This window comes from Chelonia mydas, chromosome 3 (assembly GCF_015237465.2).
Source record: "Chelonia mydas isolate rCheMyd1 chromosome 3, rCheMyd1.pri.v2, whole genome shotgun sequence".
Taxonomy (NCBI): domain Eukaryota; kingdom Metazoa; phylum Chordata; order Testudines; family Cheloniidae; genus Chelonia; species Chelonia mydas.
In genome coordinates, this window is record NC_057851.1 from 52,808,703 (window position 1) to 52,823,552 (window position 14,850).

A 14,850-nucleotide genomic window follows, 5' to 3' on the forward strand; every position below is an offset into this window, starting at 1 on the left:
CCCTCCCCACAAGTAATCTAGCACTGGCCTCTTCTCTTTCAGTACACATAATCTCCCCATCCTTGGAGCAGTCTCCTTTTCCTCTGCTACTCCTGCTGGCTACTGCTGCCTTCGTGTATCCCTTTGCCACATTAGCCCTAGATATTTTATCCCTTCCCTACAACATTAAACTTCAATTTCTTCTGCTGTTATTTACTATTTACTTCTAACGCTGTATTTTTTAAAAATTCTGTGAAGCATTCTGAGTTGCATTTTGTATAAAAGATACTATACAAAATGAGATTTTGTGGTATTGTATAACAGTAAATACAACACAATTGAAGAATCATTTCTTTTACATTCAGATTCCTGGACTAATATTTGTTATAAATTTGAAACTGATTTCAAGTTGTTCTCTCCAAATGAAGTCATCATTGCAAACAAGCTGAAGCTTGTATGGAAGATATAGTCGCCATTGGCTTGATTCCTCTGTCACTAACCCCAGTGTAAATCTGGAGTAACTATATTGAAATCAATCTGGTGAGAGAGAAAAACCAAGTTCTGGGTGTCTATATGATCCCAAAGTGGTAGATTCCTTATAAATATCATTGAGATCATGGTATCCAGCTACACAACTTACTGAATGAGGAGCCTGATTACATGCAGAACTCCCTGTGAAATGCAATTGTGTCTTATTCCATTGGGAAAACAATCTCATTTCTAACAAACTGTGCATGATGTCACAGATTAATCTTTAATTGTTAAAACAAAAAGTACATCTTTCTTAAAAAATCTTTAATACAAATATTCAAAAGGAAACACCAATGTTCTTTAAACTAATGATTGCATGAATAGATTCCATGTTAATGCACCTATTCTTTTCTTTCCTTTTCTGATGCTTAATAGAGAAGAAAATCACGTTATTCGGACCTTGACTTTGAAGTAAGTTTAAGTTTAAGTTATTCCTGCTTATTAAAACTATATTAATATAAAGTTAATAAGAAATTTCAGTTTAAGCCACATGATATAGTAGATATCAATATGATGGTTTAAATGGGTGTTGTATAATATATGATGGGAGTTTCATTAAAACTACTTTGGCGAAAGTTACTTGTAAAACATTCTAACATCGAACTACTGCATAGTACAAATGAATTATCATGGCTTCTGTTCTAAGTTCTCCACCATTTCAGTTACATGTATTTTTTTCCTTTTTATACATCTATTAATTTCCCGGTGGTCGTAGAGGCTGATTGTCTATTTGAAAAAGTTTGTCTCTTGTGTTTGATAAGTGGTGTTGCACAGCAAGTCTGCTTCCTTCCACAAATTCTCTATGTGAGAGAGCCCAATCTCTCATTTTCTTTAGGATTCTTCTCGCTTATGGGACCTAAATTTTCAAAACTGATTAGTGATTTTGGGTACTTGAGTTGAAACCCTTAAAGGGGCCTGACTTTTTTCAAAGATGCTGAGCAACTGCACTCTGAAAACAGGCCCCCTAAGTGACTCAAGTTGGATACCCAAAATTTGAGACATGCAAAATCTTTAGTCCTTGTTGGAAATGTAGGCTCTGGTTGCAAGGATTTACACGCACAAACATTTTGGTGAAGGTATTTATCTTCCTATTTATTTGTATGGTTGCTCTAAGTGACTACTCTGTGTAGTCAAAGTCTATATTCAGCAGAATAATAATGATTTATGGATTTTTGGTTTTTGCAAAAGCTGTCTTATTCATGCTTATTAATAATTTGATATAATTCATTATGTGTTTCTCCAGTGAAGCCTCTCACACTGTTTGCATAGAACCTTACATACTTAGGACCAAATTTTAATATCCATTGAGATCCACATATCGACTGTGACTTGAAAAATCATTGTCTATGTTTACATGGACAACCATAGTAGTGGATTTTTCTAGTCATGCATTGAAGCATTTCTTGGATCAGAAGTCAGAATCTGGCCTGCAGTTACTGATACAAAAACTATGGCAATTCCTTTATTATCTCATCTTGTGAATCATTCAGTATATAATACTGTCTATTCCAGAGTTTTAGGCTATCAAAGTGTGAAATTTTGAGCAATAAATTATGTGTTCAGAGAACCAAACGCAAGTGATTTGAATTATGCAAATCTTTAACATTTGAAAATCTTAAAGCACGGTATATATTGGATGCCATACTTTTTAGTGTTTCACTCAGTAATGCTCCATGCAATGAAAGAGAGTATTATTATGGACAAGTTGGTCAGGCCTCCATAGTTAACGCAATTGAGTTTTTCAGTTAGAGGAAGGAGTCTGCTTCTGTATTATGTATGAAAAATACAGTGTATACTCCCAAAAATGATAGCACTTACTGTTTGAGTACAGAATGAATATTCTCAGAATTTACAAATGAATCCATTAATTAGTGTCAGTTCAAATGTATTTAAATATGGTTCCATTAAAAATACAATTTAGTTTCAGGTCTTGTTTTCCCTGAAATGATCTTAATAACAGACTAACATAGCCTTCAAATTCCCAGATAGTTAACACTTGTTGAAATATTGTGTATAAACTAGATTTGAAGAAATTAGATTGTAATTAAGCTGTTATTAATGATTGTGGTATCTAACTCTTATGTTTACACAGAATATAGACAGGCATAGGTCAACAGCTCAGACCACCCTTAACTGGGGTCACTGCAATGTCTGAGATAACTCAACCAACCCGTTCTGACGGGTAGTCATATCCTGAGGGGAAAAAATAGGAAAGGACACAAACCCCTTCTTTATCAATCAGTTTAATCTAATTTTGGACCACAACACAAAAAAATCATAATTTTATTGTTATTGCATGGTGTCCCTAAAGGAGTTAAGATTATGTGAGTGCCTCAAAATTGTGCGCTCCATTAGCACGTTTGAATTTCTTTGAATTCTTTGAAATTCTCTGAATTTCATAGTTGTGTACAACACTATTTTGGGGAAAATTACAATATTCCTGCAATATTTTTTTTTACTCTTAAGCTACCTCTCAAATTTGAATCCAATTTACTACAATTTTTTTCTGAAAATACACACACACACACATACATAAAATTAAAAGAGCATCAGTTAATGTTCTTGATACTTACATTCAAAGAAGGAAGAAGAATATGCATCAACAATCTAAGGGGGGAAAAGCAATTCTAAAATTAAATAAAAACAGCACAACAGAAATTATACAATCACAGCAATGAAAAGAATTCTGAATCACACAATTCCAGTTTGAAGGCCAGGAATTCAGTGCAGTTCTCTCTGAGAACATTCTCTATGGCAACTGCTAGTAAGACATCCATCCTAGCACTCAAGGGAACATATTCCAGCTCCAGATAACTACTGACAATACTATGCACATTGTGTTCTCAAGTATCAGTTATCCTGTAATGCTTTTTCAATTGACTCACATTGTGTATATATGATACTTACATCTTTTATTGTGTTTTGTTTGCAATTGCCGCATTACCTAGATTTTTTTTTTAAATACCGTATTATCTACATGCATTGTATATAAAACATCAGGAAGGGAAATGTGTCATCCTATATGTGTGTACATTACTCTGTTCAAGTGACACCAATCCTAATGGAGACCATTTGGGACTACTGCAGTATAAATAATAATAATAACAGCAATGATATTGTGCTGGTGGCTGTGGTATTGTAGAAGTGCTGAACCAGATCGTTTCCCTGCTTTGAGAATTTCATTATCGGTACTGGATCAGATCATGATCTCTGCTTTGCACCACTCTGAAAGCTGACCTGGACGGCCAAATGAGGATTTCCCTTGATAGGGAAACCCCATAGTGGTGGCATAACCACCCAACCTCCTTCACAGTCCTAGGTGTAAGACAGAGGGGTGAGGTAGGGTGGGGTCATGGGCCAAAAAGCTGATGCATTCTGTTAATGCCTAAAGCCTAAATGGCTTCTTCAGGGCCACTGCAGCTGACAGTAACTTAGAATAGCCCTGAGGATGCCCTAAATGGTTTTGTGGGCCAAATGTGCACCCAGGATCGGAGGGGACAAAAAGGTAGCCATGAACCACCTTTGCCGCCCCGTGCCCCTGGGTCCTGCACTGAGAGGAGACTGGTCCGACTCAAGGAACGGGCCAACTGTGTCTTGTTTTGCCTTTGTAAACAGTTTAGCATTATGTAACAGTTAATAGTTCTTTAAAGTACTATTTACATGGGGGACTTAACACTGGCTGAAACATATGTGTTTCGTTTTATAGACAGAAAACATTACTGCCGTATATATACTTTATTTTGTTAGTCTTTACAAAGTACCTTATAATCTCTTTGAACTCTGAAATCTTCCTGCATGACCAGTCACAAGCTACGGTAGCTGTACAGCTGTCCTCTGTCTCTCTCACTCACGCACAGCCATGCAGTCCCATCATAAACTGTCACTGGTGGTACTAGCTACAGGAAGTTCTGGGATTTGGGCACATTAATGCACCCTCTCCTCCTAAGACCTCATCATTCACTACCCTGTAAATAATAAAAATATCCTGCTTCATTCTTTTGGTCCTTCAGAGAGGAAAACCCCTTATTTTATGTGCCAAAGCTCCTACCCACAGGCTATTTTATCCATGCTTCACAAAAAAAAACAAAACAAAACAAGGATAGAATATAACAAATAAGTCCAGATTTTGGCTAACCCATACATTAATGCACCAGGGTGGGAGAAGGGCCAGAATCAAGTTGAGGAGCATACTGCTTGGCCCGTCGAACATGCCCACAATGATAGTTGCTCTGGCTCTGCATTCCACCAGCTCCGGCAAATCCAGAACTTTTCCCAAGGTAGTGCCATTACCACTCTAGGATCACCCCGCAGTCCTTCCCTGAAACTGGAATTATCACTGACTCAGCCAGAATTTCTCTTCAGGGCTCCCACTGAATCATACCCCCGATACATAACCTCCAACATGGAACCTTATGGAGTCAAGGGCAGAATGCAGCCCATAAAGAATGTTGTGTTTGTCTTATATTTACACATAAAGTCACACAGAGCCAGTTTTATATTCTGTCTGTGTTCTTGCTGCAGTCACATATCACACTGGTTTCCACTGCAAACCAGTAGAATATTACTTTAGAAGGGACATTCACTAGGGCCTTGATACTTTTTGACATTTAAAAATATTGTTTAAAAAAAATCCTTAGTGTTATTGGTTGTGGTGCCCTTAGCTGTGTGGCACCCTGTTTAGCCACATAGCCTGCTTTCCCCTAAAACTTTTACAGAGCTGCTCCTGTACTGAGATTTCAGTACCAGTGTATGGCTGTCAGTTCAAATAAAATTAATACGAATTGTGTCAAACAGTGTATGTCACAAAGATGTCATGGCAATTGCTTTTTCCCCCCAACGAGCTCTATAATAGACGTGCCATGGGGAGAAAGGCTCTGTTACTGATGAGGACACACAGGAGAATGAAACACAGACACAGAGATGGATTTTTAAAGCAGAAGGTCACAAGTTTATTATCGTTTAACTTTAGTGGAGGGGGCACATGTCACAATAGTACTGCACATTGCAATGGACCATGCAGCAACTGAGAAAGTCACTTGTACAGTAGTCTAAACAATGAGTGTAATGGAGCTACTGTGTGACTGTAGGTAGAGCTACTAGATGGAACGTATTTATCAACACTCCCTCATTTTGTGGAATGTTACTCATTTTATTCCCAAAGCTAGCTACGTTCCACACCAGTTTGGTGTTGCCTTACTTTTATTGCTAAAAACTGTAGACATGTATTTATATCAGAAACAAACATTGATAAGCTGAAGTTAAAGAAAGTTATTTCCACTAAACGACTGAATTCCACAGGAGTTTCATTTTCCTGCATTCATAAATGTTTTGTGTCCCTCGTTCTGGGTCTTTGTCACACACTGCATCCCATCTTTGCGCTTTGCTAGGTTGAGCAGTATGCGCTGGAATGGGGTATATCCCCCCTCAAGTTTGTTTGGTAGCATATAAGGCAGAGAGGTTGTGATTTACCCTGGTCACTGTCAGAGTTAGCTCTGGAACTCAGGAGTTCCTAGCTCCCAGCCCTGTGTTCAGGCCACTTCTCTCCTTCTGTAAGTGCAGTAAATGAGCAGGATTTGGCATAACACACACAGAGGCACCAAGATGAGAAGCAAAAACAGAGAAAGCCTGGGAAGAGGAAGAAGGAAAATGAAGAAAACGAGAAAAATAAGGAGACGTAAAGGAAGTCAAACAGCAGCACCAAAGGAAGCGAAAAATGAGAGAACTGGGGTGGGGGGGCAAAATTAGATAGAAATAGTAAATAAATATCTAGTAGGAAGAAGAAACTGATCCAGTCTGGGAGGGAAAGGGGGAATATTATTTTTGCACAGTAAGAGAAAAAGGGAGACAGAGAAAGGAAGAATAAAATCATAGGATTCCATGCAGAGAGAAGCAGGTACATGAGGAAGAAATGCAGCCTCTGTGCCATTCTTCTCTGTCCCCCAACCTTAGGGAAGGTCCTTCACAGGGACACCACAGTCTTTGAACAGTGCCAGCCTGGATGGGGATGGAGGAGGGGAGCCAGGTTCTCTCTTCTGGATTTCCCTCTCCCTCCCATTTTCTATGGGGAAACTGGCACAAGTTAATATATTTGAATGTTAACTTGCACTGCTTCCCCCCTTTCCAGGCTTTGGGGGATGAGTGGGGCTTCCTGGGTGGCTGTGGTTGTGAGAATCCCCAGAAGAATTGCTGCTAAAGGAGCCATGTTGTCCAGGGGAAGCATGAGCCTGTGGTGTAAAGCTGCAGGGCAGAAGAAAGGATTCCATTTATCTTTATTCTATCTTGTTCAGATTCATATACCACTCTAATCACCAGAGTACATCTTGAGGCTGTCTGAAATGCTACACAGATTTCACATGATCAGTCACTTCTGACTTGTTCCATGGTTGGTGAACTTCACCCACTCAATGGAAAAATGGGCACAAAACCAAAAGGTTGAACTCAGAATTGCTTCTCTCCTTTTGTGGTTTGTTGTCCCATAGAAGAGAAAGCAGGTCATTCACTATAGTGAATACTATAGCCATTCTACTTTTTGAAAAATAGTTAAAACTGAGAATTTTAACAAGGAATTAAAAAGTGTAACTAGAAAGAATTAAAGGTAGAGATTATAGTTTATTTATATAATGTTTACAGTGCAAATTACTCTTTACATACTTAAATGTACACTGAACCAGCAAGGAAGGAATAAAGAAGGATAGCCATGAAAATATAAAGCAGCAGAAAATATCCATAGTTTTCAGTTAGGTGGATTGTATTTATTTTTCTTTCAACAAAATTTTTTAAAGTATTTAGCTGCCAGACTTGCACAGAAAATGATTAATTTCCCCTCCCACCTGCTTCTTTTCAGGAATTATATAATGAAGTAAGTGACAAATTTGCTTTATTCATATTTGCTATTTAACAAATACTTCAGACAAATATCAAAAAGGTAGCATTCAGTACATTCCATTTCCTACCCACTATTACAAAGTTTCCAGCTGGAATCATTTATTTCACAACCATATGATATTTCCCGGTTTAGTGCCAGTTTTTTAACCTGCAAAATTTGTTTTACTCCCTACACCATAATTTCTTATTTTAGCCAATAATAACCTTTCAAGTGGCACCTTGCCTTTTGAAATTCTGGGTATATGGAACCTGCTCCCTTGTCTACCAGAGCAGTAATATCTTCAAAAAGCTCCAGCAAGTCACAAGAATAAGAACCCCTTTTTGAGTTTAGGTCAGCTATCTCTAGTTAAATAATGTTTTGCAAGGTATTTCTCATTGAATCCTGCAAAATTGTTTCCTGTTTTCTCCCCACAACTCATCTTAAGTTAATCAGTCTCAAATTGCTTGCGATATCTCATGTGCTTTTTGTGAATAATGTTGCCAATTTCCAGGACTCAGATGGCTCCTTGAGCTGTCATCAAACAAATGCTTAAGTTTCAGAGTAGCTATGTTACAGATAATATAGTTGTTATATAGCACGGGTAAAAATGCATGGCTAACAAGGCAGGAATATTTCACACAATTTATAAACACTAAATGGAAGATAAAATAATTAAAACACATGGCTAAAGGATAATTCAAGGCCATCTACTGACACCCTACATTGAGTAGTATTGTGCTTGATTTGGTTATCCACAGTGAGTGAGGGTGGCAGAAGCAGGCATGGAGATAATGATTATAGAAGGCTCCTGCCAGTATAGAGACTGCAATTTTGAATGGCACTTGCATGGGTCACATAAAGGGTGGGAGGCACAAGGTATACATGTGCGCTTCTCCTCCCACATAAGGTGTGTCACCGTTTGGCATGTGTAGTTCCTAAGTATGCATAAGTAAGGCTACCAGTTTGTCATGGAGGTCATGGAAGTCATGGATTCTGTGACTTTCCAGGACTTCTGCAGCGGCCAGTGTGGCTGGCCCAGGGGCCGCCTGAGCAGGTCCGGCAGCTCGTGGGCCAGTCACACTGGCCGCTGCTGGGACAGTCTCAGGCCACCGTGCCCTCCTCCCCACCAGCAGCAGGAGTTTGGGTTCGGGAGGGGGCTTAGGGCTGGGAGTTGGGGTGATGGCTCTGGATAGGGCTTGGGGGGGGCTCCCTGGAAACAGCAACATCCCTCAGCTCCTAGGCGGAGGCATGGTGAGGCAGCTCTGTGTCCTGTCTCCACCTGCAGGCACCGCCCCCTCAACTCTGATTAGCCATGGTTCCCAGCCAATGGGAGCTGCAGAGCTGGCGCTCAGGTCAGAGGCAGCACGCAGAGATGCCTGGCCACGCCAGCTCCACCTAGGAGCTGAGGGAGGGGGATGTTGCCGCTTCCAGGAAGGTGTGGAGCCAGGTGGGGAGCCTACCAGCCCCCCCAAATATCCCCCCAACTCCCTCCCAGGACCAGTGGTGGTCCCAGGTTGCGTGCGGCCACCCACCCTGCCCCTGTGGTAGCCCCGGACCACCCTCCCCTAGCACCGGGCACCCCCAGGCTGCTCTCCCACACTCCAAGATTTAGTCAGGGGTATACAGTACAAGTCATGGACAGGTCATGGGCCATGAATTTTTGTTTACTGCCCGTGACCTGTCCATGACGTTTATTAAAAAGACCCGTGACTAAAATGTAGCCTTATGCATAAGTTATTCTTTTCCACATTTTTAACACAAAAACTGCTTATTTTTTTAAATGTAACTCTTGCTAGCCTAAAACTTGAAATTAACTCTCTTAAACTACAATGAATGGGTTTACTATTGTTTGGAAAATGACCCTACTGGACATGAGTAGCATCCTTTCTGCAGCAGTTCTGTCTCCATGACAACACCCTGGCCACAGGCTCTGCTAGTGTAAATTGGTGCTGCTGCACTGAGGTCAGCAGAGTTGCACCACTTTAATACCAGCAGGGACTATGTCCCAGACCTCAGATGGATACACTGCTGGTAATTATGGATTTACACAGTTGAGCAACTCACACTATTCAAATACAAACCCATGCAACACTGAACATCTATCCTTACATGTCACAACTTTGGCATTTATTAAACTTTCTTCTGGGGAGGTGTGAATGACAGGAAGGCATTTAATTATACTACATGGAGTTTTGGACCATAATCACAACCCAGATGTGGTGATATACATTAGCAACTCATACTCATCATAGCATCAGGGTGACAAATTCCTTTTCCTCATCAATTCATCAGCCCTGCCTCCACTGTTTTCAGAAAAAAATATATACCCTTATGATACTATTCCTTTCATGTTGAAATTAAGATTTTAATTTCTTCTATGTGGAACACATATCTAGAAAACAGTTTTAACTTGTGACTGAAGACCTTGCAAGAAGGGCTGCTGTCGCATTCCTAATATATCTGCTTAGCACAAAAGAAACATCTCCTGATTTCATCGATTCAATAAATGGAAGGGTAAAACCAACACTTTGTGTACAGGAAGAACATTATAAACAGAAGATAGGAGGCTCAGTGCAATTCATTTCCATTTACTGAATCTATAAGGAAAAGATGGTCCTGCCAAATTCAATTTACTTTATTATGTTGGGGGAAATAATGGTTCTTTTTTTAAAAAAATGGCCAGATTCAATTACAACTATAGCCAATTATGTTCCATTTCGCAGAAGGTTATGCATACAAGGAAGAGGCACATGGAATTGTTTCAGGAATTAAATCAGAAATTTCAGACTCTGGACAGATTTCGGGACGTACCAAAATCAGGAAGTATGGTAAGTATATTGTTGTCTTCTTATTAATTTAAAATATACTGGTTTGTAGACTTTAGCAAGCAAGAAAATGGATTATATAACACCATTTTATGCTAAGATGTTATTGAGTACTACTCGTAAATAGCCCTAGGACAGAGAACCAAAGATATCTGCAGTATTCTTATCTTTGACAAGACTCATTAGATTTCATAACTAGACTATAACAACTCACAACATCATTATTGCTGACAAGTAATTGAATTGAAGGGAGCACATTTAAAATCTGTATATGTCTACCAAGCCTAAAGGATTTATGCCGAGAAAGTAGTTCATCAATGCAGTGTGGCTAGTGTAATGTTTTCTTGTCCTAGCCAAAATCATTTGTTCTATCTTCAGCTAAAATCACTCACAGCTGATGTGCTTCTAAGAGTATACATTGTCCTATATTATCGTGCCTTGTCTGTAATAGCTTTATAAATATTTACCATTTGAAAATCAAAAATGCAATAATCCCTAGTTGACTGTTACCCTAATTGTCTGTGCACAGCAGAAATAAACCTAACAAAAACAACCTCCTTTATTTAGGTATGCTTAATAATGAGAACAGAGCATGGTTGAGTCTCCTTCATTAAAACAGATAGTTTACTGAGCCACATTTATTAATCAGCAATAGTATCATAATGGTTTCAAAAGTGCACACTAAAAATAAACTATGTGAGTCAGAAGTGTTTCCCTTTATGTATTTTCAACTCTGAGGGCCAGACGCGCAGCCAATGTGAAGCCAATGGAGCTATGTCAGTTTACATCAGCTGAAATCTGGCCCTGAATTTTTGCTCCTCAGGGGTTTGTTGAGTATTTTCTTTAGCTATGATCTATGTGAATTTGTACCCAGTTCCCACCTTTCCCCCATCCAAGTTTTGCCTTGTGTTTGGGGTTTGAATGAATTCAAAATCTCAAAGGAAAACTTGGCTGAAACCATTGTATCTCACCTGGTTTCACATCAGCACCATTCAAACCTACATTCAAACCTACATATTTAATGTGATTTTGATACAAACCATACAACTGGACGAAGCATTCTTCAAAGATTTTTAAAATATAATGTACAAACATGGTGTAAGTTTCATCTGTACAACAGATGAAATTTGTATAGTTTGGCATTTTGTTGTAAACATTTTGCACAGCTCTACTAGTGCCATCTATAATCAAAGTAAAAGATTGTATGTCCGAGGTAGACAATGCTTTTAATTATAATTAATATTTATTAGATGCTTTGTTTCTGAATATTAAATGTACCCTTAGTTATCTATATTGACTAAAATAAATAATTATTGGTTTCTGCTTTCCAAATTATAGTGCTTTCTTGGCCTGATTGTCATTTTAAAGCAAAATCTCTCAGAAATGATTTCTATGGCCAAACTTATTTTCCAGAACAAACATCCAGACTGCAATTCAGAAACCAAATTTGCAGTGCAGCAAGAGAAGCAGTGTTGTTCTAGGAGGCACAAGAGGCAAAATCACGTGACCTTCGATTTCTGTCAGGAACCAAATGGAGGTCAAATGGTGAATATTTAGGGCTTGTTCCAAAGCCTACTGAAATCAATGGGTGTTTGTATGCTGAAGATGTTGCATTTAAACTCAAATCTTCAAAAGAAACCCATATTGTATCTTTTAATCAATGCTGTAAGATGCAGTATTCAGAACTTGGTATCACTTAGGGTCCCATTATGCAGCCTTTAGGGTGAAGTCAATGTGAATTTTAGATGCACAAGGAATATGGCATTGGGCCCTTGCAAAACGATACTGTGCAAATCTCTTTTTAAATCCAAAACTTTGAATTATCTTGCCTATTGGGAAATGCCCTCTGAACAAAATCTGGTGAGAAATGACTGCTAGGTTCTATGCATTTTTCTTAAAGTTAATCCCTAAGAACTGATATGTCTACACTGCAGCAGAAGGTGTAATTTGCAGGGCATACCCACACTAGCTTTAGTCATGCGAGGGCATGGCGGCGTGAGTCTCAGGGTATGTCTACACTGCAGTTAAAACCCCGCGACTGGTGCACACCAGCTGACTCAGGCTGAGAGGCTCAAGCTAAGGGGTTTTTAATTGTGGTGTAGATGGTCAGGTTTGGACTAGAACCTGGGCTCTAGGACCCTGAGCTCTAGGACCCTGCAAGGTGGGAGGGTCCCAGAGCTTGGGCTGCAGCCTGAACCAAAACATCTACACTGCAATTAAACAGCCCCTTAGCCTGAGCCCGGCAAGCCCAAGTCAGTTGGTATGGACCAGCCATGGGTGTCTAATTGCAGTGTAGACGTATCCTGAGGCTCACACTGCCATATCCTCACTGCTGTTTTTTGCAAGCCAGGTAGATTAAAACTCGTACAGGTACATCTGCATGAGCTGCAAATTACACTGCTGCTTGCAGTTCAGTGTTGCCACAGATATTAAAGGTGGGAATAATAGTCATTATTTTTGTGGTTCTCACATGATGTTTTGTGTTACTTCTACTAATAACTGTCCAGCCACCATTAACAAATACAAACCCACTTTCTGGGACTGTGCTGACGTCAATCTGTTGATGGTGGTACACATGACTATAAAGTTTTGGCATTAAAAAGCGGTTACAAAATTGAAATTTTGTTTTTCAGAAGAAATAACAAAGTCAATTTCAGGATCATTCAAACATATGAGAAAAAATACCACTATTTGATTTGAAAAGTGAAAAATTTAAAAATTTGGCATTAAAATGATTGCGGGGATTATTTACAGTAGTCAGCCTTCAACCGCAAGCTATATTCATCCCACCATACAGACCCTCATCAATTCCCTTTGTACTCTTCAGGAGTTGAGAGCTCTCAGCCCCTGCTGGAATCAGGCCACTTTTGTTATTTCATAAGCAGATCATCAGGTTATCTCAATTTATAACCAAGCTAGCAACCTCTATTTTACACCATTCCATAATTCAAGAGAAAATCTCTTATTTTCCTTTATTTCCTCCTACTTTTCTATAACATAGTTATTAAAATATGGCTCTCAGTGCTGGCCCACATGCCCCATGCCATTCTCTGTTCAGAATTGGCAGCTGCTAGGAGAGGATTTAGTTGGCAGCTCAGGTGAAGAGGCTTCCAAAGTGCAGACTGCTCAGAGAGAAGTACAGGCTGAATGATGCTGGACACCAGCCACTTCAGCTCTCTTCAAAGTCATTTTCTCTCAGTGACTTCTGTATCCCATGAGGCTACCTCAGTGATCAAAATTATGAACTGAAAATCATTTATTTCTTACTTTTAATTTTTTTCTTCCTGTTTTTTTCTGTCCTCAGGAAAACCCAACACCAAACAAGGCTGCATGGGACAGTTTCAAAAACACGAATGAATACCAACACTATACCACAATAAACGTATTAGATACAGAGGCAAAAGATGCTTTAGAACTAAGACCAGCAGAATGGGAGAAGTGTCTGAACTTGCCTTTAGATGTGCAGGAAGGTGACTTTCAAACAGAAGTTTAACAAAATCAAAACGAACTGAAATGAAAACAAAACAAAAATTCATTGCACTGACGCTAAAGAGACTTGGGAAGCCTGACATTTGTGTCTGAACATTGTGACTACTTTATGTCAGGATCTTCATGTGCCAAATGTCAGTGGGTTTTTTTCGTACAATATATTCCCACTAGTAAAGTTAGTGGAGAACCAGGTGTACAATTCTTACCATCGTGTGTTGTAAGTACCCGTGGAATGGATTTGTAAGGTAATCTTTATAGATAAACCTCAAGCAACGATTCATGTTGTAACAGCTTCATTTGGTTTAGTTTTCAAAAAACTTCACCATGAAGCACAATGTATATATTTATGCAGTTTTTAAAGTTTATAACAGTCTGTTTGGCCATTACTACACTTTTTACTTTATAATATAAAAGCAAAGTTTTTGTCATTAAATGAATGTCTGTTGAGCTACATTCTTCATTGCTTTAAATGCAATAAAGTAATAATCTCACTTTTATATGAATAATATATTTCACATCTTTATTATTGCAGTTTTCTCTGGAAAGCTCAGAATAGCTTTCTCTGCTGCAGCTGTGTATAAAATATTTAAAATGTTGTATGGTGTAAATAAACTTTTGTCTACATATCAGTTTTTTAGTGTATTTTATTTTGGATTTGTTGATCTACAATTTGCATATTTATAAAGTTTTCTTTAAAACCACAGATACTGAAAATGTATTCAGAGTTTTAATAGCATACTGTTATTATTCCTTCAAGGCTAATGATTTTCAAATGTAATCGTAGGTTTGTATAGCTGTTCTGTATTTTCTACTCAGATATTCTTTGGAAACAATGTACCATGTAAATTGGACTTGTCAGAATACTGCTACAATTGTTCTATTATGCAAGTATTATGTTTTTCTGTCTTGTTGCGGAGAGACAACTAATAGAAAACAAGTAAGGTACTATGCACAAAGCCTCAAGGAAAATGTTGATTTATAGTTATTAAATTGTGTGTATATACACAATAGGAAGAAAGCCACTTGGTGCCTCTTGTTGCAGCATGACAAACAACAAGAAAGACTTATGCACCTATAAAGGATTAAAAACTCAGGAACATATTTCTTAGCCAAAAAAAAGTGAATGCACTTCACATTATAAATCAAGACCATAATGTATTT

General features: G+C 38.7%; 1 protein-coding gene across 9 annotated transcripts in view; it reads left to right on the forward strand.

Moving 5' to 3' along the window:
* The window catches only part of ADGRB3 (adhesion G protein-coupled receptor B3), a 616,055-nt gene extending 601,733 nt beyond the window's left edge, over positions 1–14,322 (forward strand). For 4 of the 9 annotated variants that reach the window (XM_043542447.1, XM_043542448.1, XM_043542449.1 and 1 more), the window contains 4 exons: positions 886–921; positions 10,099–10,203; positions 11,614–11,745; positions 13,505–14,322. In XM_043542447.1, coding sequence (XP_043398382.1) covers positions 886–921; positions 10,099–10,203; positions 11,614–11,745; positions 13,505–13,693 — 462 coding nt within the window. In that variant the 3' untranslated portion in view covers positions 13,694–14,322. The remainder of the gene's footprint in view (positions 1–885; positions 922–10,098; positions 10,204–11,613; positions 11,746–13,504) is intronic. The other 5 variants (XM_043542450.1, XM_043542451.1, XM_007060671.4 and 2 more) reach the window with 2 other exon arrangements.
* Positions 14,323–14,850: the final 528 nt, after the last annotated feature.